General features: G+C 34.5%; 3 protein-coding genes across 4 annotated transcripts; 2 read left to right on the top strand and 1 right to left on the bottom strand.

Annotated features, from left to right (window-relative positions):
* The first annotated feature begins 1,938 nt into the window (after positions 1 to 1,938).
* LOC126769614 (splicing factor 3B subunit 6) lies at positions 1,939 to 2,894 on the top strand. Its single transcript, XM_050488490.1, has 3 exons — positions 1,939 to 2,156; positions 2,239 to 2,357; positions 2,648 to 2,894. The coding sequence occupies exons 1-3, from the start codon at positions 2,127 to 2,129 to the stop codon at positions 2,877 to 2,879; spliced, it is 381 nt and encodes a 126-aa protein (XP_050344447.1). The 5' UTR covers positions 1,939 to 2,126; the 3' UTR covers positions 2,880 to 2,894.
* Positions 2,895 to 3,874: 980 nt separating this feature from the next.
* Positions 3,875 to 15,293, bottom strand: LOC126768638 (tudor domain-containing protein 7). 2 transcript variants are annotated; one of them, XM_050486869.1, is made up of 21 exons: positions 15,144 to 15,293; positions 14,896 to 15,020; positions 14,599 to 14,705; positions 13,818 to 14,035; positions 12,354 to 12,491; positions 12,121 to 12,270; positions 11,894 to 12,040; positions 11,633 to 11,815; positions 10,228 to 10,445; positions 9,997 to 10,108; positions 9,745 to 9,906; positions 9,559 to 9,650; positions 9,313 to 9,475; positions 8,805 to 9,041; positions 8,521 to 8,720; positions 8,182 to 8,329; positions 7,859 to 8,106; positions 6,320 to 6,518; positions 6,089 to 6,240; positions 5,698 to 5,858; positions 3,875 to 5,030 (listed from the first exon to the last, which is right to left on the bottom strand). In XM_050486869.1, exons 3-21 carry the CDS (start codon positions 14,681 to 14,683, stop codon positions 4,801 to 4,803), a joined length of 3,243 nt encoding a protein of 1,080 aa, XP_050342826.1. In that variant the 5' UTR covers positions 14,684 to 14,705; positions 14,896 to 15,020; positions 15,144 to 15,293; the 3' UTR covers positions 3,875 to 4,800. The 2 variants fall into 2 exon arrangements, with proteins under 2 accessions (XP_050342826.1, XP_050342816.1); XM_050486859.1 differs by having other exon boundaries at positions 14,599 to 14,696.
* A 2,290-nt stretch (positions 15,294 to 17,583) lies between these two features.
* On the top strand, positions 17,584 to 20,717 carry LOC126768987 (polyadenylate-binding protein 1). The gene is made up of 3 exons (XM_050487517.1): positions 17,584 to 18,089; positions 18,504 to 19,288; positions 19,370 to 20,717. The coding sequence occupies exons 1-3, from the start codon at positions 17,897 to 17,899 to the stop codon at positions 20,222 to 20,224; spliced, it is 1,833 nt and encodes a 610-aa protein (XP_050343474.1). The 5' UTR covers positions 17,584 to 17,896; the 3' UTR covers positions 20,225 to 20,717.
* Positions 20,718 to 27,445: the final 6,728 nt, after the last annotated feature.

Here is a 27,445-nt window from a genome sequence, read left to right as displayed (position 1 = left end):
ATATTTGTTAAAATTAATATCTACACCAAAAATAAACCGGATATAATGATTCAAATTATATTAGAAGTCAACTGTTATTTAATATATATATAATATCAATTATTTTAAATAAAATCTGATTTTTGCAGTAACAAATAATTTTCAATGGCAGCAACTCATTATTGACGCCAACTAGTGAGCCAGCAGATACGATAGCCCTCATTGACCTGCGTCCATGCAGAGGTAGTTACTACCATCCACGATGACAAGCTACAAATACCAGACTATACAAGTCTGCCACATGAGCAAATCATATAGGTTCATTGACAAAATAAAAGCTATTAATATACTTAGAGAGTACTAGTAGCTTATCCAGATTAAGGATAAACTATTTTTTTAAACTTATTTTGGCTTAAGTTTACGCTAGTTGAGCGCAAAATATTCTGTCTAAACAGTCATTAATCATGTATAAAAGAGTATGTCATATCTTGGCCATATCTCACATAATAAGCGGTGCCACATTAACAATTCAAAAAGTACCGCACTTGCTAACTATGCTACTTGCTAACTATAATAATATATAAATAAGTAATTAAAAAGGTATTTATCTAAAGATAAACCTTTAAAATTAAGATTTTAAAAAGTTTTAATATGCAAGTGTTTTTATATAATATTTTTAATAAAGTTTTTATGAAATGATTATACATAAAATATCTGTAACTTTCAGAGTCTGTGACACATGTTATGAAACCATTGTTGAAAGACCATAATAAGCATTCCAAGAGAATAGCTATTTCTATTAATAGTTAACTAATCAAAGTGCATAACAATTTGGTATTATAATTATGCTGCTGAACAATAAACATGAGAATAGATTTACTAATCAAAAAATTATTAGATACAATGTAATTTCAAATGAAGATGAAAAATGAATGAGAAAATCTTAATGTAGAAGATGCGTTCCTTAAATAATGAAACATTTAATTCCTTTAAATTTCACCCTCTAGCTCCAACAGGCTATAACGCTAATTTGTTCTTGATTGTGAGTTATGCCCGGTTTACATTATTCCAGTCCAGCGATCTAGTCCAGTACTGGATTGCTTACTGGAAAAATGTAAACCGGCACTGGAATGAACTGAATCTAATCCAGTACTGGATCTAATCCAGTTCATTCCAGTGCCGGTTTACATTTTTCCAGTGAGCAATCCAGTACTGGACTAGATCGCTGGACTGGAATAATGTAAACCGGGCATTAAAAACATTTGAGTGACACTTTTCGTATACAAAGATATATATACTCCTCCTACTCCGTATAAGTCTTATCCTTAGTTATATAAGTCTTATCCTTATATAACTAAGGATAAGACTTATACGGAGGCCGTAGACAGAGAAACTAATAGATGCAATGACGATTTCCTTCTCACTTACACAAGAGGTAAAATGAAAATTACTTTAAAAAATGGTTTGGTTGTCCCTTATCGCGAATTTTAGTGTTTGTTTCGCTACTTGAGTAGCGAAGCAAACTTGACGGTTGGTGCGTTCATTGTGTTTATTGTTCAATTTTTGCTTATTTTTATGTCAGAAAACGATTCTAATCCAGTGAAACGACCGAGAAACAATCATAAATCATTAAAACAAAATGAGGCTATTAAATTTTACTTTTTAATAAATGTAACTACTTCGCTACTCAAGTAGCGAAACACCATTAAAACTACTTACGCGATAAGGGCCAAAATATAATTATAATTATATCTTTATATAATTATATCTTTGTCTAAATATGATATAATAAAACATGATATGGGATAATTCTATCTTTGTCTAAACCATTTGTAACGTCATTTTCGTTCTCTTTCTTGTGTAAATGAAATAGAAATCGTCATTGCGTCTATTAGTTTTGCTGTCTACGATGCACATATATAATCTGTTGTACAGATTTGATATTGTCTGTGGCTTAATTCGAAGAACTGCAAGACAAGACTGTTAGTTATTAGGAAAACTTAGTGGTTATAATAGTTTTCTCGTTGGTTTGTGGAACTTAACGTATTAATTATCACTTGAAGTTTTATATTGTGAAAACTGAAAATATTCATGAAGAAAAATTAACCATTGAAAGAAAAAATTTGAAGAAGAATACAACGTAAAATATGGCATTAGCACTGCAAAGACGGGCAAATGTAAATAGTTTGACTATTATCAATAACAAAAAAGTATGATAAGTAAAAACGAATTGTAATTATTTAATTTGTTATGTTTTAGGTAAGACTTCCACCAGAAGTTAATAGAATTTTGTACATAAGAAATTTACCATATAAAATATCCGCTGAAGAAATGTATGATATTTTTGGCAAATACGGGGCTATACGACAAATAAGAGTGTAAGTAAACTTTTTTGGTATTGGAAACGGTAAACAACCCGAAATAGAGATTAAAAAAAGAATAATTTTACCAAGGCAATTTACACTTATGAATTGTAAAACCTAAGTATAAAGTTGGGCACAATTTCAGATTAAGGTTATTAATATATAAATAAAATTATTTTATTCAAAATACATTTGAATTTTGTTTTAAGTGAAAAGAATCTCCAGTATGACTATATTATATGTAATACTGTTATGTTTTTTAGCTACTTCATTTGATATTAAACCACTTTATACTTTTTTTGTAGTGGAAATACGCCAGAAACAAGAGGAACAGCATTTGTTGTGTATGAGGACATTTTCGATGCTAAAAATGCTTGTGATAATTTATCTGGTTTCAATGTATGTAACAGATATTTAGTTGTATTATATTATAGATCAAACAAAGCATTTAAGGGAATGGATATTGAAAAGAAGCAAGAAGAATTAGATACATTAAAGAAAAAATATGGCATTTCCACTGATGAACTTCATAAATAAAAACCTTAGTATTAATTATATCTTTTTATTGTTTAAATATAGAATAGTCTGATATTAATTAGCAAAACTTAATTCACGATATAATAGATGAAAAATACTGTTAAATTGAGATGGGACTTAACTAAATAGATAAACCTCTTCTTTATCGTTAAAATTATTTGGTATATTTCTTGGATGTATTGGTTTCTCATCAACATATAAGCAGGCTTTTATACTTAGTTCTGATTTGACTTTTTTGTGTCTGTTTTATGTCCAGTTATTCTTATGAAGTAAATTTAAAGTCAGCATTAAGGTTCTATTTTATGCAATTCTCACATGGGATGAAAAAGCCTAGGCATTAGGATATTTTAGTTTTAAATAATTTGTTTGTCTCTGAAGTTAAATATTAACTGCCAGTTTTAACCCTGCTGGCAGCCAGACCTACTTTTTATCTTTATTAACAATTGCTTTAACAATTCTGTACAGCATTCAACTTTTACTTGGTTCTTAAATCCCAATATTTAAATAAAAGCACAATCTCTGCTTAAGTTCTGCCCTTTATCCCAGTCTCCTCTCGTATGATATTGAATTTTTTATATTGGTTCATTAACATAATATGTTATGCAACTGAATATCTGATCAGTTCAACCAAACCCATTTAGATTGTGTGGTTGATGTGAAAAATAAATTCCGACTTGATTATGTAAAACACTTAAAAACCGTGATTGCTAACGATAATCTTATAAAACTACTCCTTTCTTTAAGCAATCGTTAACGTTTAAGTTCTCTCATAGTTTGAGTTAAGGATTTTTTTCTAGAAAGAAAAAAGTAAATATAACAGAAATGGTAGTAAAATGGCTTAAAATGTTCTCCTGTGAAATGAAAATGGAAGTAGTCATACTGGTTTTACCTTTACTTTTTCTATAAAAAAAAACAACATAAGCAAATAGTAAATATACAAATTACAAAAAAAAATTTAGGTCTTCTTAAAGGTGGAGGAGCAATCAAAATGCACAACTTATTACACAGTACTTTTATTTTGATCGTGCACAAACAGTTATTACAGGTTATTATAGGCAATAAAGTCAACTAATGCTTGTAGATATAGTGTCACCATAGTAATAATAATAAGCAAGCACTAATATTGTTTTTATCTCTATATCATTTCAGATTAAATGGAATAACATGTGTGGTTTACACAGAATAAATAAAATAAGTCTTGATATATGTCTTTATACCGAGTTTAAAGATTTTTTTTATACATTTTCTTTTTTATATATTTTTAAATTAACAAGGATTAAGATAAAATCAAAATCTATAAACAAGAACTTAAATATCACATAACAAGGTATCTTTATATAGTAACGAACATGAGATTAATCTCGTTAATGACTATTAAAAAAAATTGACAATATCCTTCCTTCATTTAAAAAGATTAGACAAAATCACAAAAATGGAAGTTCATGGACTGACTCTTAAACTTAAGTTTATTATTAAAAAAAAAAAGAAAGAACAAATGAGATCAGATCTGTACAGTCATACTTGTGTAAGGCAAAAAATGATATATAACTTCAGTCATAATAAATGCATTCATATGAAAATTACTAAATTGTCAATATTCACTACACGCGAGAACATAGCGATAAGACAATGTTTGTTTTAACTGCACAGAAAATGGTTTATACTTTTTTAATGTTGATAATTTAGTGAAATATTAATTTTATGTCATTAAGAATTGACGGAAAATAAAACTCAATATAGATCAACGAAACAATAATTACCGAAGTATTTATAAACAACGAGTGCACATAAATTAAGAGAATATATCACGTTTAAATATAACGTAAACATCTAACGGGTCAGACGAAATACATTTTTTAAATTTATTTTATCTATATGTTATCAATATTTTTTTAAACTTGTTGGATTAAAACGACGATATTTAAGAAGCTGAAGCCAGTCGTGCTCTGTCTTCATTGACTAATTGTTTGTTTATATAAATGTCTTCATCTGTCGAGGTATCTATAAGGTCAAGGATGAGTAACGGTTCAGTAGGATTTATCGGATCTTTGCCAACTTCCTTGCAAACGCCAACAAATTGTTGTTCCACACATAAGTCTTGAAATCTAATACAGTCATCAACTGTCCAGTCTTGATGAAGAGGTTTCACATCTGTGAACAATTATACAAAAAAAATTATGTACAATTTAATGTATATTCCTCATTAAATTTATTATTTGGTAACATAAAAAAAATCAATAAACAAAGTCTTGTTTGCAAAAATGTTTTGTTACAGGCACTATGGTTTATACGAACAACTATTACACTAGAGTAATTGTTTTTTTTAAAAAGACTATCAACTATGTTTTTTTGGATTTAAAGTCGAGATAAGAGGAGTATACCTAATACTTCCTGAATGAAGTTATAACTTTTATTTTTTGCACACTCTCCAAAAAATCAACTTGCACAACAGTGAAACTTGCCAGTTTTAGCGCGACCGATCCACAGAATTCAATCTCTAATTGACATATTATTTGGCTGAACCTTCTCAGAAGTGACTGCAGTCCTCCAGACTAACTTCTACTAATAGACATATCACGTCTGTTATGGCATTTTCGCGAATTAACGGTTCCGTGAAATTATAACATTCTAATGCCAATTTTTTTCTACTTTTGCAACATACTTTAAATAATGTCACAGGTATATAGGTACGTATTTATCACACTCTTCGAATCCAATATGAATGCAGATCATAAACAAGAACTAAAGTTTACGTATAGACCTAAAAAAGCTTAAAGCATATGAAGTCGCATTTCATATAAAATACGCCAATACGCACCGTAGAGACGCGCCTTGATGGCCTGCGGCGGCAAAGAGCGCGCGAGCGGTACGGTAGCCGGCACGGGCCGCAGCGACTTGGTGCTGAACAGCGTCAGGTCACCGAAGTCGCAGAAATACACCGACACCATCTCTGTCGACACCGCGTTCGCCACCACGACCCTGTCATATGACGCCATGGACCTTCGGTTGAGTACATTCATCGACAGTTTTTAACCAGTACGGCGGTGTATGAAATTAGGTCAGTGAGGGAGATATTCGAATGGGAATTAAAATGTTCAATTGAGAATTAAAAATACATTGAATTAATAATAATAAATATACCATTGTCTGTTTGTGCCCTAATAACAAAATTCATAAACAAGTCATCAAAACGTCGGACGATATATCACCTGTACCAAGATTCGTCTTTATCGTAATATGCCGTATAAAGTTGTCCGCTTGCTGGTTTCGTCGGAGCTTCAGATTCCGGTATTTTCGGGCACTCCACTTGCAACGAAGCCATCATCGTTTGCAGCGTAGGTCTCGTACTATTCGGTTGAACCTTTTATAACAGGACGCGGGAGCGATTAATACCTTTATCGGAGTATGGAATGGATACTCCGGTGCACGAGTGGACTCACGACAAAGTTCCAGGGGTTGGCGGCCATGCACACGAACACGTCGAAGCACTTGCCGGGCGCGGGCAGCGCGGGCGGGGGCAGCGCGGCGCGGGGGTCGCGCGCGTCGCCCGCGGACGCCGTGCGGAAGATGCGCTCCTTCTTCTTGTGCAGCTCCTCGAGGTGCTTCGACGTCTCCTTCTCCTCCTCCTTCGGGTTGGCGCTGTGCGTATGAATATAATTAGGTCGCGAATTCATCATTAATTTTGAAAATTTATATTATTACATTTATGAAAGAAAAAAAAGAAAACTTCTCAAACAAACAAACCTCTAACGGTAAATCTAAGTATAGAATTGAAACGCTATTTATTAACTATCTTGTTTTCTATTTCATTTATTTTCGTTTTTTAATTCTTCTCTCTTTACATTATATTTATATATATTTCTACCTTAGCTAAGTGACATCCCTAGGAGAATTAAAGAATAATGGACAACCAGCTTTATGTAACGTACTTCTCGATAATATTTACATTGCAGTCGAAATTTAGGAGGCCTAATTCATCATACTTGATAAAAATAGCCTGCCTTTCTATCTGCATTTTTATTATAAAATAATATTTTTTTACATATTCCTTAAAACTCATGAAAGCATTACTAATATATTCAGTAGAACAACATTCATAAAAAAAAAAACCAAAATAAATTTATTAATTAAATTACGTATTTTCTCTTTTCATAAGTTACGTAATTTTAATATTATTTTATATAGAACATTAAATAAACATTTTAATTATATTTAAAAATATATTATATTTTATTAGAAACCATTTAGTATTACGAAACAAATTATCGGTGGTGGTGTATTTCAATATAAATATTTATAAGGTAACCGAACCTGTTTATTGTTGTAAGGTTTTTCGGTCACTGACTATTAATTTACTAATAATGCGAGACGGCTTGCGTGTCGAGTTAGTGAAAGTCGCGGAACGCTGATACGCTCTGATAACTGTAAAGCTATTGCATTACAATGACTTCAATGCATTCTAATATTTACTTTATATTTTAAATTTTATTCGACTATTCTCTTATGTATTTTTTGTGTCCAAGAGAACTATAAGAGTCTGATAATTTTTGTACCAAAACATTTTTAAATAATGTTTTAGGTAACTGTAAAAATGTAAAAAACGGGATACAGCTTTAAAATTAATTCAGAATTTTTACATTGTTTCAAAATTATCATTACAATTTACTTTTATTAGTTTCATACGAAATATACACATTTTAGTTATTAAATTATAAGACCAATATGGCATGTAATATTTTTCACAAGATACTAGTAACAACCTGGAACTTAAAAACAAACAAAACAGAATAAAACAAAAAGAGAGAGAGACAGATAGGTATCGGTCATGAATTGGTAGTCCTACTTATTTATTAATTGTTCTACGGCGCTACGTTACCGATGCAATGTCAGTGTTACAATGTCTATAGGCAATGGTGACCACTTTACCATCGATAAATCTGTCAGTCTGACTTTTTAAAGAAAAAAAAAAAAAACTCAACAGTTGAAGATACTCGTACTCCATGAGTATCGAAATGTTGACGGGCACGAGGAAGTTCTCGGGCCCCGAGCGCGCGAACAGTTCGACGTGCTGCGCGGGCGCGCCTGACGGGCTTCCTGCAGCAGCAGTCGCGGGTGCGGACGCGGGCAGCGCGCGGCACAGCACGGGCGCACCCACCAGCAGCTCACGCAGGCGCTGCACCATGCTGCTCGCTACGCGCTCCGCTGCGCCCAGTCGCACCTGTACCGCCTGCGGACGAGAGCGAGGGTCAGGCCAGCCCAACTAGCGCTTGTCGGTGACCTCTTTGTCGCCGTCTGCGGGCACCTGGTAGGGGTAGGCGTCGAGGGCCGGCGAGAAGGCGTTTAAAGGTACGAGAGATGAGAGCGGCGCGCGTAAAATGAGCCCGCTGTCCACCAGTTGCGTGCGCACTGTGCCCTCGCCGTCCAGGCCGCTGATGATGATGCATCGTACCCTGTGACATGGTAGACTATTTTAATAAACCATACTTCAATTTGAAAGAACAATTGTTTCTTATATTTATAGAAAATAGTCTTAAAATTTCACGAATGAATTCTTATATTTTAGGATAATTCGGTCGCTGTTCCATGTCCACATAGTCGCATATGGAGTAGAGAATACAGTTGGAAAGTAGAGAGTTCTGACCAGTCTCCGTCGAGCGTGCGAACGATGTAGAGCGCGTTGGGTTGCGTGGGCGGCGCGTGCGGCGCGGCGGGTAGCGGGCGGCGGTAGGGACCGGCCGTCAGCAGCGCCAGCGCCGCGCGTACGGTGTCGGCGCCGCCCGCGCGCGACACCCACACACGACCCTCCTCCGTCACGCAGCCCACCTCCACCGCACACAGCTTCTGCGCACACCGATCGCAAAGTGACTATCCGATTCGATCGCACCGAGTCGGGGCGTTCGAGGAGTATCATAAAGTCCACTATGCCTGCGTGAGCGAGAAAGCGCCGGCGATGCAGAAGTCATGCACGATCTCCTTGTTGATGTTGAGGTCTCGCGGCGTAGACGTGTCGTACAGCACGACGGCCACGGAGGGGTCGGAGGGGTCGGTGCGCGGGCCGGGCGCGGCCACCAGCACCTCGCCCAGCAAGCGGCGCCGCACCAACGCCGCGCCAGTCTCGCTCGCGGCCAGCTCCTCCGCGCCCTCCAGCCGGCACAGGACCGCCTGCGGCGCGTACACGTTGTTCTATGTATTACGACTCTCAAATATTTGCAATAAGCACTTGTTAAATAAAATACATAGGATGGGTCTCCGACTTCATTCGATACATACAGTATTTATTGTCAAGGCCTTGATATGTTTATTTCTTCAAAGTGAGAGGACATGGTTCCCATGTTGCTTTTGGTACACCTGTATACAATGTTTTTGTGATACCTGATAGTTATGTGAGCTAGCCTGTTACACCTTTATTTTAAGATTTATTTGTAAAGATAACCTGCGCAGGCAGTTTTCGGAATTGTGGTTCGAGTATTTTTATGTTGTTAAAATCAACGGAATCGTCGTCTCCATGATCTCCAAGGAAAACGGTCGCTTTTTCGTCTTCGATTTCTAATATTTTCGCTCGTTGCCATCCGCCGTCATCTAGTTTTACTGCATACCTATTGTACAAATTCCAAACATTAAAGAACACTCTTTCGAACTATAATATCCACCAAAAATGTATTCGTTTCACAAATATTACCAAGCATTTTTTATAATCATAGATTTGTCCAATGTTGTGCCACCATTATCATAATATTCGACCATATCAGCTAGAAGAACTTCAAAAGCATCCTGTAAAATATTATTACAATTAAATAGTGTGTTAAATAAATAGCCAACGTTGAAATAAAATTATATATTTAATAATTTTATTTAGACCACTTACACTATATTGAAGGCCAATTATCCTGAGCCAAACTTCGAGAGTTGAATTTGCTACGGTAATGAATACATTCCAAAAGTCATCCTCTGGAAATTGCAATGGTGGTAAATCACTGTCGATCGTTTCTTCAAAAGATATAGACTCGATTAATAGCGATTTTACGTCCTAAAAGCATATTAAGGTGCAATCAAATCAAGCAATATAATATGAATCTCTTAAAATAACATATTTTCAATTAAAAAGAAGTGAACATACCTCATTGTTAGGTAAAAGTACCAATCCATTGACCAGCCTATCCTTTAGTATAAGGGGACAGTTTTCCACCAACTCCAGCCAGTTGTTCGGTAAATTTTCATTATATTTCTGTCTGAAATACATTTTTACTAAAATATTTAATACATTTTTAATAAAATATATTATATATTGTATAATGTTCTCATATACGATCGAAGTTTGTATATGTCAGAACGTGAAGGAGCGAGATACCTGTAGAGATGCGGCACGTGCGTGGCCCAGATTCCGGCCTCGAAGTCCGCCGCGAGCGCGGCCAGCGCCTGCAGCGCGCCCGCTGGGCTCGACGTGGGCAGCCCCTCCATCTCCGAGCTCTCGATGACGGCCAGCAGTTTCACGGCCGCCACCTCTTTAGCCAGCTCCTCCGACGGAGACGAGTCCGGGTACGACGACACGGAGTACGTCCCGCCCACCTGACCATCGGTCGCACGGTTAACACGGCACGGGCATCGTATTCCGCTCGATAATTATCCATTTATTTGTGTAAAAAATGTTTGTAAATTTCATACACATTTCGCAGCATTTTAAATATAGAATATTTACCTATAGATTAATGTATTTTCAGTATCGGAGTAACAGTCATTTTTCTAAGACTATTCCAGATATAAAAATATCATCCACGATGAAACATTGGCTTTATTAAGCACCTTTATAAGCCAATTCAAAAGTGGTCAATTAAATTTAAAGGGGAGAAAGGCTTGAAGACGACTCTCGTGAAGACAGACAGCTCCCCGACTTCGGAAAATGTGCAAATTGTTCAGAAACTAGTACTGGAAGATGCCTGTATAAAAATCATATTAACACAAATCACTACGTTATCTGTGGGTACCATTCAATCTATCATTGACTCTCTTCACCTGTCAAATGATAGTGGAAGATGAGTTCCTCAAATGGTCTCATTGCGACTCAGAAACAAGTGCGACTTTTTGGACATCTTTAAGTAAAACTCGAAAAGTTTTTAGACCGGACTTTACCGGAAAATAATGTAGGTTTATCAATATAATTCAAAGAGCATGTAGGAGTCAAGGCATTGCTATAGAATAGGAGCAACGCACTCTGTCGGCCGGAAAACTCATGACTACATGTTTTGGGACTTACAAAGAAATTTTAATGACTGAGTACAAGAAAAATACATAATATTACTGATGTACCTTACGCGCAAGCACTACGTAATTTGAAGGGCATTTTAAGAATAAACGCAGGGAAAATTAGCCTCAGGATTTAGGTGTTGCTTTTTGCATGACAACGTACCTCACGACTCACACAGGTCGAGTTGCTAAGATTGCTGAACTGTGCAGAACTTAGCTTTGAAGAGATTAATCATTACTTTCTGTTCCCGACCTAAAAAAATATCTTCATGGAAAGCGTTTTTCCGAGCGACGAATAAGCTAAAATCGGCAATTAACACACACTTTTCGAAAAAATATTTTCAAAGAATATTAAAAATATTAAACAACTGTATTAAGGTTATGGATGACTACATTGAGAAATAAATTTTATACAAAATTTTCTCCTTTTTTCTTCATATATACCGAGAATACATTAAATGCCATCCTACAGTTGTACGATATAAATATTTTAAGATATCCGATAAAAAAACCTTGATTGAGCAGATGTAACTAGCCGGGCCACGCTTGGGTCGTATGTCGAGGACCGTGTACGTGGGCTGAGGTAGCCCTAGCTTGCGACAAGTCCATTCAAGTTTTTCAATCGAAGAAGTCGAATCTGGCGGAGGCTCCAATGTATGAGCCGGTGCTACATGAGTCACAAGATCACTAATTTCCTGCAAAGTGAAAATGAATTTTTTTAATGTCAAATGATTATTTATTTATGTCTATAAAAAACATACATAAATACATACTGTATAATCATTGTGAGCTGGAAGTTGCAACGGTATCAAGTCAACCGTATTAAGTCTATCACGTAAATTAGACAATCTTTGTGAAGCCGAAATTTTGCCGCCACCTTTTCCGTCAGTCTCTTTTTCATTTTTAATGGAATGTTTTTGCTGCAGAAGGAATTTTTTACATTCATAATATTTATAATAAAAATGTAATAATAAAACATTAGATATTATGCGATACAAACTTCTTCAGTTTCCTTTGTGTTTTGCAAAGCTGTGTTTACGCGTTTTGATGTATTTATACCAGTTTTGTCTTGATTTTCAGCTGATCCTTTGTAATTTTTTACATTTTGAGATGAATTTTTGGTATCATAGGTCTTATTGTATTTGTTACTCTATAACAACACAATTTTTTTTACCCATACTACAATAAAATAATTATATTAGATCTTTATTTACTAAAATTTACAACACCTACCTTATTGTAGTTGTTGTTAATAAATGGAGTATTGGATTTAGCTCGATATAACTGATTTGAATATTGATTACTATAGTTGGAGGAATAATATGATGAAGTTGGTTTTCTCCAAGATCCTTGCCTTTTTGGTATCCGATTCTTAAAAAAAACATACATGATAAATATTTAACTGTACATATGGCTTATATTACCATTAAACTTTTATGGTTAAACTTGTTGTTATGATCATTCAGTTACTGCTTTCTAATGTTTTTGGAAAATATCAATGTAGAACTTATTCCTATTTATTTAATTGTATACACATTAATAACTGTAGTTATATTTATAGTTATTAATGTGTACATTATGGTTTTTTTTATGTGTTTATATATATCAGAAATCATTTGTTTTGAATACAAAACATTTTTGTTTCTTTGATTTGATCTTTGATTAATTTTCAGTCTCAATGCTAATGATATTTTGCAAAGCAATTAATACAAATATCCTATTATTTTGTCATATATAAGGCAAAGAATACTCTGCAATTTTTATTTTTTTTAATTGTATGTCATATATATTCTATAAATAAAAATCAATATGTAACTTTATTTTAATATTTAAGAAATGTTTTTCTTCATCAGTCAGTGAATCTTTATATAGTAAAGATATAGAATATTATCAATTTTTTTTACAACAGTGACTATAAACATTTGTATGGATTATCATAATATAATTTACATTATAAAAAGTTTTTTTTTTACTGGGTTAATAGAAAACCTACTAAACCAATTAACATAACACTTTTATATAATAGCTTATACTTCCAAGATTTAAATATACTACACTGAATAAAGATTTAAATAGACTATATTGTATATTTTTAGATACAAACATATGATGTCATGGTCAGAAATTAATAGCTTTAAAAAATTAGTACAATAGACAAAACTATGTGTGAGTGACTATTAAAACCCATAAATCCATTATATTATGAAAGTGCCATGCAATAACAAATAAATAAAAGAAAAATAATAAATATCACTTTGATTTGAACCAAATGGCTGATACTGATTGCTTTATAATAGACATGCAAATCGAGGTCAGATAGCTAGTCCAACATAATCATTATGCTTTACCTTACTTTACTTTTACATTTTATCAACAAGACATACATACAGTACAATATATATATCATCATCAAACATTTAAACATCTTTACTGTTTGATATTTATATATTAGTTTTTAATTCAATTTACTATATAATTATTTTAATGTTTTAAACATGATTACTGCATTGCATGCTAACCCAATTACATGAGGATTTATTACATTTATTTAATCTTAGAAATTTATATATATTTTTTAATTGAATCATGAAAATATTTTTAGCTGTTGTAGATTGCTTAATTAGCTTAAACTTGCTTTATTCGGGTACTTCTTTTATGAATGAAAAGGAAATAATTTTTACTAATCTATATACTCACTGGATAATTCAATTTCAAGTTGTGTTTTTTATTTGACTTCTGACGTGACACCATAGAAGCTATGTGTTGTGTTTCCTGACTTGCAATAGCATCAACAACCCAATCTCCATTTATTTGAGTTATTTTAAATCCAGGAACATCTTGAAATAGTTTTTCCAACGTCGGATAGCCTAACTTTTTATATGGTATCCATTCTCCTTGTAGTTCTCGATAATCACCTACAAATAAGGATTAAAAATATACTATACTTTTAAAAAATCTTTTATTAGAAAATTACTTATATGACAATTTTTATGTAATACAATACATATACACAAGCAAAGAATAAGAAAATCACAAAAAAGTCTCTCTTAAAATAAGAGTTGTGATAGCTTATTTTGACCACAGTGTTAGTAGATTTCAATATCTATAAAACAAAGTATATCATTAGTACTTTTTTATTTACTGTTGTATTATAACATGAAAATTTAATTTTAGAATTTCATAATGATGGGAGACGAAATGAATATCCAGTATATGGGCAAACAACTATCTCTTTCATAAAAAAGTTTATATAATCAAATATTTTTATTTATTATTATCTGAGAGTTATATGAATGAATCCGTGTAATATTAGTTTTGAGAAAAATATATCCTGATATAGAAAATTAAAACTCTTTATTAGGGTATATTTCAATACTCACATTATTTGAAATATTATTTACTATTACATTAAAAAAAATTGAAACACTGATGTATTACTTAATATCTCAAGGTACTAAACTTTTTATGTAATACTTACGGTTGCATTGTTTAACAGTCAAAGCACCTTTCACTGATATAAGTGTAGCTCTTAGAGCTTGGATAACTTGTTCTTTATCTGCCATTTTAGTTTTTTCACTGAAATTTCTTTGAATGAATTATTAATTTAGTAACATGGTGCTTTTTAGCTTTTTATTTGCATCAGTATACACAGAAGCATCTTTAATTTCCTTAAATGAGAATCATCTTAGAAGAGAATCGATGGTTATTAGAAATTGTTTAATAGCAATAAAAAAAGTGCAAAGAAATGATAAAATGTCACAAAAAAAATTGTTACCTTATAATAGAACATGTAAAACATGTAGTCGTCAGCACTCTGCTACATAGGATATTGCAAATGTTCTTTCGAAGTCGGCTTACATATCTGTTTCTATGAGAATACTTATTTTCTCGATATAACGCCTACGACAAAATTATTAAGGAATGGATAATAAATAATCAGTTAAATGAAGAGAAAATAAAACCTACTTTTCAAACTTTTATGACACATCTATCTAACGTTTTCTTAAAGTTAAAAATGATTACCTATGATTTTTTTAGTGAAAGAGCACAATCAAAACGACAATTACAGAAATTAAATAACTAGCTTTATCGTTCGTTTCATGCAAATCTTATAAATTTCACCTTTTACGTGCAGTTGCAATATGACAGTTGGCTTGATTACCAATTTTTAGGACTACAGAGTCAACAGTCGATCAATACAACATATCAACATACTTCATTTAGAAAGTCGTAAAGAAATGATCTTTATATTTAAATTATTTCACTTATTTTATTAATGTCATCAATCAATCGTGCTTATTTTATTAAAATAAGTTATTTATTTTTTGTGTTGCATTTGTATATATATTTTAATATTCAAAATTTCAATAACCGAAGTACACATTGCCATATCGATGTAAAAAAAATCTTCGAAATTCTAATGAATTTTACAAAACTTTACGCTCTTTTCTTACAATACTTAAAATAATTAATCCAGCGCCATACATGCGACGATGTTTACTGAAGATAAGCGTATTCCAATAACAATTGCAATTTATAATCGATACTTAATTTTATAGTCAAATCCAAAAAATGTTAAGTAGTTTAATAATATAATTATGAGAGAAATTACGTGAAGCCGAAAACTTCGTTTAAGTGACGCTTGCGTGACGAAACGAGCGGTGAGCAAATTGAATTACCGTGAACCGCCGGGCTCTTGTTTTGAGTTACGTCTATATTGGTGAAGCTCACCCCCAATTTTGGGCCAATCCAAAATGTTTCAGAATTATATACGGCTCCAAAATTATAAGTGTCCAAAATGCTCCGAACGAAACAACATTTTCTTATAAACCTTGAATAAAAATTTGCTAAGCCTTGAATACTTCGTTATTTTATTTGTCGTTGTAAAATATCGTTAAACGCCATAAAAAATTAACGGTATAATTAGGGTTTGGGTAAGCAGTTATCGCTTTACCACAACACACACACACGAGGTCAGAGTTTCTGTGCATGCACACCTACATAATCATTAGCCGCATATTAACATTGACTACGTATCCAGTACACATCAGAGTCTTAAAGAAATTTGGTGAATAATTGATACAACATTGATATAACATATGTGTAGTATCTGGATCGTTACCCAGGTTTTGATGGAATCTAATCTATAAAAATACACAAGTACAGTATAGCAGTTAATTGTACCCTTCAGTCTTCTGCACAATTTGGCAGGAAAGATAAAGGTATGGAATGATCTACGCTATTGCAACTTGATCTAATGCCGGCTTGCTCTGGGGAACGACATTCATTAGATAATTTGGCTCGACGGTTCGTGACAACTCTTGAGAAACCACATATATATGTTATATATTGTTCTTTATGAATTATAGAATTTAAGACAGCAAGATACTTCTTTTAGTGGTAGTACAGACCACTCTGGGACGTAATGATTTTCTTTCATTTAATAAGTCTCAATTTTACTTGTGACGGTGCCTATCAGGCTATCAGCATTCATAGTCTCAGCAATGCCAAAAAAATGTGTCAATATATCAATTATAATGCTTCGACCACATTGTTCAGATTCGGCGAAGATTTGCGATATGGCAGCATGTCTGGCGAAGTACTTCATCCTATTACAAATCATTCAGGCGAGTCAATTGATGTAAGAAACTTAATAAAAAGTTACCTAAATACATAAGACAAGTTACAAAACAAAGATTCTAGAATTGGGTCACATAGCTGCAGGACTTTGGTTGTTTTTTTATTTTTTCTTCTAAACCTAGTGAAAGTTTGTTAAAATATTAACCTCGCAATTCACCTTTAACTTAACACGAAGTTTTTACTGCCTAATAAGAATTTTTGGCCGTTAACAAAGTTTTTTAAATAATAATAATGCAATTATTATAGACCACAGACAACTTAAATAGATTTAAATAGTCACAAATTTTTAAAAATTCAAATGGAATAGATTTGTTACTTTTTATATTTTACTATGGTAGTCTTATATTTGATTTTTTAAAAAAAACTTTGATTTAATAATATCAATATTTAAATAATTTATTATTACTCATGACTTATTTGAAAGAAGATAATCTTAAAAAAAAAGCTACAATAACAAGGATGAAAATAGTTTGTCGTAATCGGTGCAAAAACAATTTATGGAACTCCTATTAAAAAAGCTTATTTGTTGTAACTGATTCATTGGTGGGCATTTAGTGGTCTGGTAAATGTAACCAAAGACATTAAAATTTGTTCGAGTGTAACAATAATAAATGAAATAATATTATAAGCGCAGAGAAAACAATAAATTCTCATTGTTTTCTTGGTTGAAAATGATTAATAATACATCTTAAGCAAGAATTACTGGAATTAATGAAATTACAACAAACACAGCACTTAATAACAATATTACGCCATATTTTTTCTAGCTACCACACAACCTACGCCATCTTGTTTTTTGTCTTTTACAAATCACAAATCACAAACGTCACCTTTCCTTTGGTGAGCAAGGTGTGTTCACGTGAGGTTGTGTGGTCCCTCAGAAATAGGTCACACAATCCTCAGAATTTCGTGAAATATTCTTGTAAAATATAAAAAAAAATTATAAAATTAACAAAAATCCAAAAAAATAGAAAAAAATATTTAAAAAATAACGGGAAGCACTTGTTTTTAATTTAGTGTACGTAAGCGTGCAACGTGGTCTAAGGAATGCGATAGGAAATCGTGAAGAGAAAGTGAAGCAGCTTTTTACTGTTAATTGTTGATTTTTACAATCCGGTCCTATTAAATACATCAAAATGAATCCTGGACCACCAAGTTATCCCATGGCTTCGCTGTATGTTGGAGATTTACACTCGGACATTACTGAAGCCATGTTGTTCGAAAAATTTTCAACTGCTGGTCCAGTTCTCTCCATTCGCGTGTGTAGAGATATGATAACACGTAGATCTCTAGGTTACGCTTACGTAAATTTTCAGCAGCCTATTGATGGTAAGTTTCCAGTTTTATTTTGATTATCAGTATTTAACGAAATTTAAAAAGTTTAGGTTATGCACATCTGTCTTAAAATTTTCTGATTTTAGCAAGAGTTAAATTTTTAAACTTGATATTAATTTTGTAATTTAATTAAAGATATATGGATTTCTTATCCATCATTTATGTTAGTAATGTATTTACTTTCTAAAATTCAGGTAAGCAGTGACTGGCCTTGAAGTTTGTTCTTACAATGTTTTAACCAGTATGTTGTGTAAATTAAAAAATATGACAACTTGCATATGCTAGAATGATGGGAATTCAAAACTACATGTTAACATATTACTTATCCATCTCATCTTTTCATATTATGAATTCCATCACATTTCGATATTTTTGTCACAGTTATATCATATTAAGTATTTGTTTCAGCCGAAAGAGCTTTGGATACCATGAATTTCGATATGATTAAGGGCAGACCCATTAGAATTATGTGGTCTCAACGTGATCCATCTCTACGCAAGTCTGGAGTTGGAAATGTTTTTATTAAAAACCTAGATAAAGATATTAACAATAAAGCTATCTATGATACATTCTCGGCATTTGGTAATATTTTGAGTTGTAAAGTAGCTCAAGATGAAAATGGTGGTTCCAAAGGTTATGGTTTTGTTCATTTTGAAACTGAAGAGGCGGCTAATAAATCTATAAATAAAGTAAATGGTATGCTTTTGAATGGGAAGAAAGTATACGTTGGCAGGTTCATACCACGCAAAGAACGTGAAAAGGAACTTGGAGAGAAAGCTAAATTGTTCACAAATGTGTATGTCAAAAACTTTGGAGAAGACTTTTCTGATGAGTTATTGAGGGACATGTTTGAAAAATATGGCCGAATAACAAGCCATAAAGTAATGTATAAAGAGGATGGATCATCTAGAGGCTTTGGTTTTGTAGCATTTGAAGACCCAGATGCAGCTGAGAGGGCATGCCTAGAACTAAATGGTAAAGAATTAGTTGAAGGCAAACCACTTTATGTAGGCCGTGCTCAGAAAAAGGCAGAGCGACAAAAAGAATTAAAACGTAAATTTGAACAATTGAAATCAGAACGCTTGACTCGTTATCAAGGAGTTAATTTATATGTAAAGAACTTGGATGACACTATTGATGATGAAAGGTTACGCAAAGAATTTGCACCATTTGGTACCATAACTTCTGCTAAGGTAGGTTATTTTAATTTAGTATCATTTTATAACTTATATTATTTACACAACCAAATTTTTAACATTAAATAATTATTTTAGGTAATGCTGGAAGATGGTCGCAGCAAAGGATTTGGATTTGTATGCTTTTCTTCTCCTGAAGAGGCAACCAAAGCTGTAACTGAAATGAATGGAAGAATAGTTGGAACAAAACCACTTTATGTGGCTTTGGCTCAACGTAAAGAAGATCGCAAAGCTCACCTAACTTCTCAGTACATGCAACGTATGGCAAGTATGAGAATGCAACAAATGGGCCAAATTTTCCAACCAGGTAGTGCAGGTGGTTACTTCGTACCAACTATACCCCCTGCTCAAAGATTCTATGGTCCAGCTCAAATGACACAAATACGTCCTTCAACAAGATGGACTGCTCAGCCCTCTGTAAGACCAAGTACCCAGACTGCTGCTTCTGCTTATCCTAATATGCAACCTCCCTTCCGCCCTGCTCCACGAGGTCCAACTCAAACTGCTCTACGCACATCATTGGGAGCCAGACCAATCACAGGACAGCAAGGTGTAGCTGCTGCTTCAACTATTCGTGCACCACTTGTTACTAGCGGTCGTGCAGCAGGATATAAATACACTTCTAATATGCGTAATCCTCCAGCTCCTCAACCAGCTGTGCACATCCAAGGTCAAGAACCATTAACTTCTACAATGTTAGCAGCAGCCCCACTTCAGGAACAAAAACAAATGCTGGGTGAACGACTCTTCCCACTTATCCAACGAATGCATACCGATTTGGCAGGTAAGATAACTGGTATGCTTTTGGAAATTGATAACTCCGAACTGCTCCACATGCTAGAGCATGCAGAATCCCTTAAGGCAAAGGTAGATGAGGCTGTTGCTGTTTTACAAGCTCACCAAGCTAAACAGCAAGCCACAAAGAAGGATTAAGTTAGTCGATTTGACAATGGATGGTGTTTTATTTTGCTGTATTCTTGTTTATTATATGCTTTGAACATCTTCATATGTATAATTATAAAAGTCCCGATGATAAAAAAATGTATAAATAAAAATTGAAAAATAAATAAAAAAGTAGAATGCACTTTTCCAACTTATAACTTTACTATAACATATTGGAAGTGCATATCTGCAAACAAAAACAAAGCAACTCTCAACATTTCTATATTATATGAAACAGTTATGTTAAAAAAGCAATTTTGACTTTCTCTATTGACCAAGAAGTTTGATTTAAGTTAGTCTTAATCTTTTCTTTATTTCTCCCTTAATGGAGTTGGCTTTTGTTCTTGCAATTGTCTGTCTTTCTATTTTATTTTATTATCAGTTATGTCTTTGGTATACCATGTAATGAAAGCTTGGTCTCCAATGTGACTGATTGTAAGTTGTACTATTGTTACACATTATATTCTGGAATATTCACAATAAATTTTGGTGTTTTATTTTGTCTTCTCCCCAGTAGCTCCTATATAAGATTTGACATAGAAACTAAATTATTCAAAACATACTTTCATTTACAAAATAAATGTGTGTGCAGTAAATGTTGTCTATAAATTTAATAATGTAAACATTAGTGGTTATGGTTAAAGTACCTATATTAAATTATTTTTATGAGTTTTTTTTAAAAGAGTTAATAAAACTTTATTTCACTTTGCAACTTCATTTAATTTTCATATGTTGGAAAAAAGTTAGGTAGGTATGTACAATAAAATATCTAGTCAATTGCTTAATCTTAGTTAATTAAATAAGTAGATAAGAATTGACTAATAATAATCACTAGATATTAAGTGATAATAAAACTGATACCTACGTAATTTGTTTCAATAAAATTATCTAATGTATTTTCAAGTAAGGAAAAAGACTAAGGTTTTTTAAAGTCCTTTTATATATTTGCCGTTAGGAGTGTGTTGCGAATCTAAAAAAACAAAGCCTTGTCTTTTGGTTATGCTTTCCGATGAACACATTCGCAACCACTAGCGGAGAACCCCGGCAGAAATGCACTAGAGTGCACACACGTTTCACGTAAGTGTGGTATAAAATATGTAAATTGTTTTACTAAACAGAAGAAGTATTCGCGCAGATGTTCCCGTTTAGGAAATGGATAAGTGGCATTAGGCCCTTTGTACAATGATCATAAAAATTGGTAATGATTAAATTAAATCTTTGGTTTATCATTACGCACAACAAACGCAATCATATTTATGAAAAAGCCTAAAAAAAGCCCTATTTTATAAAGTTGATGAGATTGTATGGTTCGAAGTAATATCAGAAATTAGTAGTCCAATTAGAAGTTATTTTTGCGTGAGATATTAATTTAGTTGTCTGTTTATTTAAGACCGTCATACTACGACCTACAGCTTACACTATCCGCATTTTCTCTTAAAAATAAGTGGTCCACACTAACTTATTTCTCTGTTCTCTCTGTAGCTATATCTAGGGATTAGAGATAATTATTTTATATGACAAAATCTATATCCACGCCGATATAAGCCGAGAATAGAGAAAATAATCTCAAATGGCAGCGTACCTACTTGGAATTACAACAGTACAGTTAGCAAAAAAGATTTACCTTAAAATTTTGTATTATTAATTTAGTGCTGATGTTTACTATTTATTGTATTGTGTAGCCATATGTGTGATGATGGATATATAATGAATAATGCATTGTTATAGTTACTCGAAAATTATTTTATGTTTTTCAGACGCATTACTGCCGCATGTGCGAGTATAGATACTAATAGGGTGTGAGTGAGAATAATAAGCGACGCCATTTATATTTTATTTTTCTGTTTTTTATAACAAAACGGAACCTTGTAACTGTTAAGTTTTACCATCCTTATTAGGAATATCCAGCAAACAATGTTGACGAATTAAAAAACCTATAGCCATTGCTAGTTTTTTTTATATAAAATCAGCCAAGTATTGGGGTAGAAACGGGAATACGAAGTCATGATTATATTTTTTTCATACTTAGGCCTCATTTATAGGAGCCGCATTTGTCCTTCTTGTACTTTTTTCCATAGTTACAATTACTACAGTTTAAGCTAACCATTAAAGTGTATATGACAGTTGTTCGATAATATTAGTATAGATGTCGCTAATTTTTGACGAGCGCTTATTTTTATTCTCAATTTAGACGATAAAATAGTAAAAAAACCTTTACGCTGATATGAAAAAGTGGTACTTTTGCGTATTCATTTGGTCTCTCACGCTTTATTTTAAGGCTTATAATGCTTAGTGACTATTAATATTAGTATTTATTCTTTATATAAAATAATCGGTCTTTGTTTTGTCTTCGATCAAGCAATTTGGTCGAAACGATAGTATCAAATGTATGTATTTATAATTTACACTTTGATAACTAGCACAAATCCATTATAATTAACCTTATCTGTTTATTGATTGGTGCAAAGAAATAGTATTTTGAATACGAGCATTATGGTTTAGTCAATTTAGTTGCAAGTGTAGCATAGGCACATCAATTTTATAAAAACATATTTTATTAAATTATTGGAGATGATCATCATCTATCTGTTATTAAAGTAAAACATTTGATAATGAAAAAGTATCGACTATTATTTGTCGACAAATAAATTACTTAAATGCACAATATAACATCCAAATATATTAGGTATTTGTGCATACTGATACATAAAATACTGGCCGTGGAGTACCGGCTTAGAATAGTACTCCCCCAATCTCATCCCGTGGGTGTCGTAAGAGGCGACTGAGGGACGGGGAAAAGGGGGTATGGGCAGCAGCGTCCCCCCTCCCATAAACATCTTACCCCCCTACTGCGCTCGCCAACACGCCTGCCCAGCGCGGCGAGTATGGGCAAACCCCTCCCTTAATGGCAGATGCGCCCAAAAAAAGGCCCCCAGTTACCGGCAAGCCCGCTAGGCCCGACCAAGGTAGCGGTCGCGGTATCGGCAGGGCAGGGGGTGCTAAGAATCACCGGTTCACGGCAGGCTACCGTATAAAACGACTGAACATGGCAACGTATAATGGAATGGGCAAATGCTGGTAAACTTTCTCGAAGCGCAAGGGCTTTTTTTGATGAATTCTTTCTTTCAAAAGAAGCCTCAGAGGAGGTGGACCTGGCGAAGCCCCGATAACGTGACAAGGAACGAGATAGACTTTATCATTTCGAATAAAAGGCACATATTTAGAGATGTTTCAGTGATCAACAGGTTTAATACCGGAAGTGATCACCGCTTGGTTCGAGGCACTCTAAATATCAACTTAAAAGTCGAAAGATCGAGAATGATGAGGTCTACTCTCCGACCTACCATGCTCCAAGCTGATCAAGGCTCCGAAAAGTTCCAAATGGAACTTCAAAATCAATTCACCGCGTTGGAAACCATAAGCAGCATTGATGAGAGAACCGACACGCTGGTCAAAATACTGCAAAACACATCCCGCAAGTGTTTTCCGCCACAGAGAAGAGACAACGCACCAAAACTCTCTGCTGAGACACTCGAGCTCATGAGAAAACGACGAGAACTACCATCGTTTTTGTCAGATAAGGCCTTAAACCGAACAATAAAAACGCTGACGCGACGCAATCTCCGACGCTCCAATACCCGTGCCATCAAGGCTGCGATTGAGCAAAATCGGGGATCGAAAGTGTTCGCTCGCAAGTTTGGGAGGCCGCGTCTGACAAAACTTAAAACTGAAAATGGTGGGGTCGTTACCTCTAGGCCTGAGATTGTCGGAGAAGTAGAGAGGTTTTATGGGCAGTTGTTCTCTTCAAGATCGGATAAACCCGTGGGAATCAGTATTGATGACCAGCGCGCCCCTCTTATGCGCCATTACTCCGAGGAGCTCCCGGTCGTTGACCAAGGAGAGATTAGGGCGGCTCTAGAACAGCTTAAAAACAACAAAGCTCCGGGAGATGACGGAATCACAACAGAGTTGCTTAAGGCAGACGGGACTCCGGTCCTGAAAGAGCTAGCAAGCCTCTTTAATTCCGCCATCCAACATGGCAAGACCCCGGAAACGTGGAGCGGGAGTGAGGTGGTACTGTTTTTCAAGAAAGGTGATAAAACCCTCTTGAAAAACTACAGACCAATCTCCCTCCTGAGTCACGTGTATAAGCTGTTCTCAAGAGTCGTCACGAACCGTCTCGCCAGACGACTTGACGAGTTCCAGCCCCCAGAGCAAGCCGGCTTTCGATCAGGCTACAGCACCGTGGACCACATCCATACTGTTCGGCAGATTGTGCAGAAGACCGAAGAGTACAATCAGCCGCTGTGTATGGCATTTGTGGACTACGAGAAAGCCTTCGACTGCATCGAAACCTGGGCAGTGCTCGACTCATTGCAGAGATGTCATATCGATTGGATATATATCGAGGTACTGAGATGTCTGTACAACGCCGCTACAATGACTGTCCACATCCAGGACTGTAAGACGAAGGCGATCCAACTGCGCAGAGGGGTGAGACAGGGGGATGTAATATCCCCGAAACTGTTCACCAACGCGTTGGAAGACGTTTTCAAAACGCTGGATTGGACTAGGTATGGAGTCAATGTAAACGGCGAGTACATCTCACACCTTCGATTTGCCGACGATATCGTCATCATAGCAGAGTCGCTGGAACAACTCACCGAAATGCTGCGTAGCCTAGGCGAGTCTTCCCGGTGTGTCGGTCTCGGTATGAACTTGGACAAGACCAAGGTCATGTTCAATAGGCATGTCGTGCCGGGACCGATATACGTCGAGGGGAAACCTCTCGAAGTTGTTAGTGAATATACCTACCTAGGACAGATAATACAAGTCGGTAGGAACAACTTCGAGAAGGAAGCCGATCGAAGAATTCGCTTGGGATGGGCAGCATTTGGCAACCTTCGTCAAGTCCTCAAGTCGTCTATACCGCAATGTTTGAAGACGAAAGTCTTCAACCAATGCGTCTTACCTGCCATGACATACGGTGCCGAAACGTGGACACTAACTGCGGGACTAGTCCACAAATTCAAAGTCGCTCAGCGTGCTATGGAGCGAGCTATGCTCAGAGTATCTTTGAAGGATAAGATCAGAAATGAGATTATCCGGAAAAGAACCGGAGTCACCGACATAGCTTGCAAAATTAGGCGGCTGAAGTGGCAGTGGGTTGGTCACGTATGTCGTAGGACCGATGGCCGTTGGAGCAGACGAGTCCTAGAGTGGAGACCGCGAATCGGCAAGCGCAGCGTAGGGCGCCCTCCAACCAGGTGGACCGACGACCTTAAGAAGGTGGCGGGCACCAACTGGATGCGGAAGGCGGAGGACAGGGAGCTTTGGCACACCTTGGGAGAGGCCTATGTTCAGCAGTGGACAACGATTGGCTGTTGATTGATACATAAAAGACAAAACCAAAAGGAAACTTGGCTTTTATTAACTTAAAGAATTGTACATAATAAGCTGACAATATGTAACATTTGACAGGATAAAAGAATAGTATAATTTCTTCATAAATTATACGTCATTCACCCCCTCTACCTTTTTCTTACACACAGCTGTAATCTTTTAAATAATATGGAGTTCGTTTTGTCCTTGCGGATCTCTTAAGATGTTGGTCATCAGATGTGCTTGGCGCTGTAGATTGTATATTGTCTAGATCCTTATCCTCCGAGCTCAGAACTCTATCTTCAGAGTCATAAAAAACATCGAAGATGTCCTCTTGTTCTTTCTGACTTTTTGTATTTGAGTAATTTAATTCTTCTTCTATATTTTGATTCATAGAGTTTTCAACAGGAGAAGGAAGTGGAGCTAAATTTCGATTTGAAACTGTTGCATTCGCGTCCATTTATATGCTTTACAAAAGCGATTCCCAAGGAACTTAAAAAATCTGTAAACTCTTTAGAAATAAAAGCAGATCCTCTATCGCTATGTATATAAAGAGGTGTTTCGAACATGTAAAATAAATCTTGTAAACATCTTATAACAATTGAAGTTGTCATTTCCTTACAGGCATATAAAAAAGGAAATCTACTGTATTCATCAATTATTGTTAATTATGTACTTGACCAACCAAATATAGAAAATATAATATCTAAAGTTGCAAAATATAACTATTTCAGTCAAATTGATTTAAAAAGTGCCTACCATCAGATTCCAATACTAGAAAAAGAAAAACTTTATACTGCTTTTGAAGCCTGTGGTAATCTATATCAATTTACGAGAATACCGTTTGGAGTCACAAATGGAGTAGCAGCATTTCAACGAGCTTTAAATTTTATAATTAACACAGAACACCTGAAAGGTATATTTTGCTATTTAGATGATCTTACTGTGTGTGGAAAGGACAAAGATGATCATGATCAAAACTTAAATTGTTGTATGGAGCTTTGGCGCACCTTGGGAGAGGCCTATGTTCAGCAGTGGACAACGATTGGCTGTTGATTTGATTTGATTTGATGTAACATTTGACAGGATAAAAGAATAGTATAATTTCTTCATAAATTATACGTCACATACAATAGATTCACATTTAATATACACCTTACATACACAAAGAGTAATATATTTTTGTAGTAAGTAGTAACATAAAGATTTTTATTTTAATATATATATATATATACATAATAATCTGATAAGTAGTCACCACTGCCCATAGACATTTACATTGAAAGAAATTTTAACCATCGCTTACATTGCCAATGCGCCACTAACGTTGGGAACTAAGACATGTTATGTCCCTTGTGCCTGTAATTACTCTGGCTCACTGACCCTTCAAACCGAAACACAACAATACCAAGAACTACTGTTTTGCGGTAGAATATCTGATGAGTGGGTGGTACCTACCCAGACGAGCTTGCACAAAGCCCTACCACGAGATAGCGATGCTATTTGTCAATTGCGATGTAATAATAACAATTCTTTTTAATAAATGTTATTAATTTAATTAATTAGTTATTAAAAAAAGATCAATTGCAACGGTTGGGATTCTAACCTCAATATTTATTATTATATTTGAATAAAATAACATAAATCTATCCGATTGGAATAAGTATATATTTTACATTGAAAACTGGTAAAAATAAAATGCAAAGTTTAATTCCGTCAAACTTCACCCTTATATGACTTACTTGCTCGTATTATTTATTGAATAGGAAATAGGTATATTGATTTTGTACTCTGTGAGCAAAGAATCTGTACTCTGTAGATTAAAAGATA

The sequence above is a fragment of the Nymphalis io genome, chromosome 1, assembly GCF_905147045.1.
Source record: "Nymphalis io chromosome 1, ilAglIoxx1.1, whole genome shotgun sequence".
NCBI classification, from domain to species: Eukaryota; Metazoa; Arthropoda; class Insecta; order Lepidoptera; family Nymphalidae; genus Nymphalis; species Nymphalis io.
This window is presented reverse-complemented; position numbering and strand designations above follow the sequence as displayed.

What these genes read in the sequence shown, in the direction of transcription:
- LOC126769614 (XM_050488490.1), top strand. Translation starts at nt 2,127, where the DNA reads ATGGCATTAGCACTGCAAAGACGGGCAAAT. An exon ending in CACTGCAAAGACGGGCAAAT is followed by an intron (nt 2,157 to 2,238) that starts GTAAATAGTTTG and finishes GTTATGTTTTAG; the next exon opens with GTAAGACTTCCACCAGAAGT. An exon ending in GCTATACGACAAATAAGAGT is followed by an intron (nt 2,358 to 2,647) that starts GTAAGTAAACTT and finishes CTTTTTTTGTAG; the next exon opens with TGGAAATACGCCAGAAACAA.
- LOC126768638 (XM_050486869.1), bottom strand. Translation starts at nt 14,683, where the DNA reads ATGGCAGATAAAGAACAAGTTATCCAAGCTCTAAGAGCTACACTTATA. An exon ending in TAATTGGCCTTCAATATAGT is followed by an intron (nt 9,651 to 9,744) that starts GTAAGTGGTCTA and finishes AATATTTTACAG; the next exon opens with GATGCTTTTGAAGTTCTTCT. An exon ending in CCAACCCCTGGAACTTTGTC is followed by an intron (nt 6,241 to 6,319) that starts GTGAGTCCACTC and finishes CTGTTATAAAAG; the next exon opens with GTTCAACCGAATAGTACGAG.
- LOC126768987 (XM_050487517.1), top strand. Translation starts at nt 17,897, where the DNA reads ATGAATCCTGGACCACCAAGTTATCCCATGGCTTCGCTGTATGTTGGA. An exon ending in TTTTCAGCAGCCTATTGATG is followed by an intron (nt 18,090 to 18,503) that starts GTAAGTTTCCAG and finishes TATTTGTTTCAG; the next exon opens with CCGAAAGAGCTTTGGATACC. An exon ending in GTACCATAACTTCTGCTAAG is followed by an intron (nt 19,289 to 19,369) that starts GTAGGTTATTTT and finishes TAATTATTTTAG; the next exon opens with GTAATGCTGGAAGATGGTCG.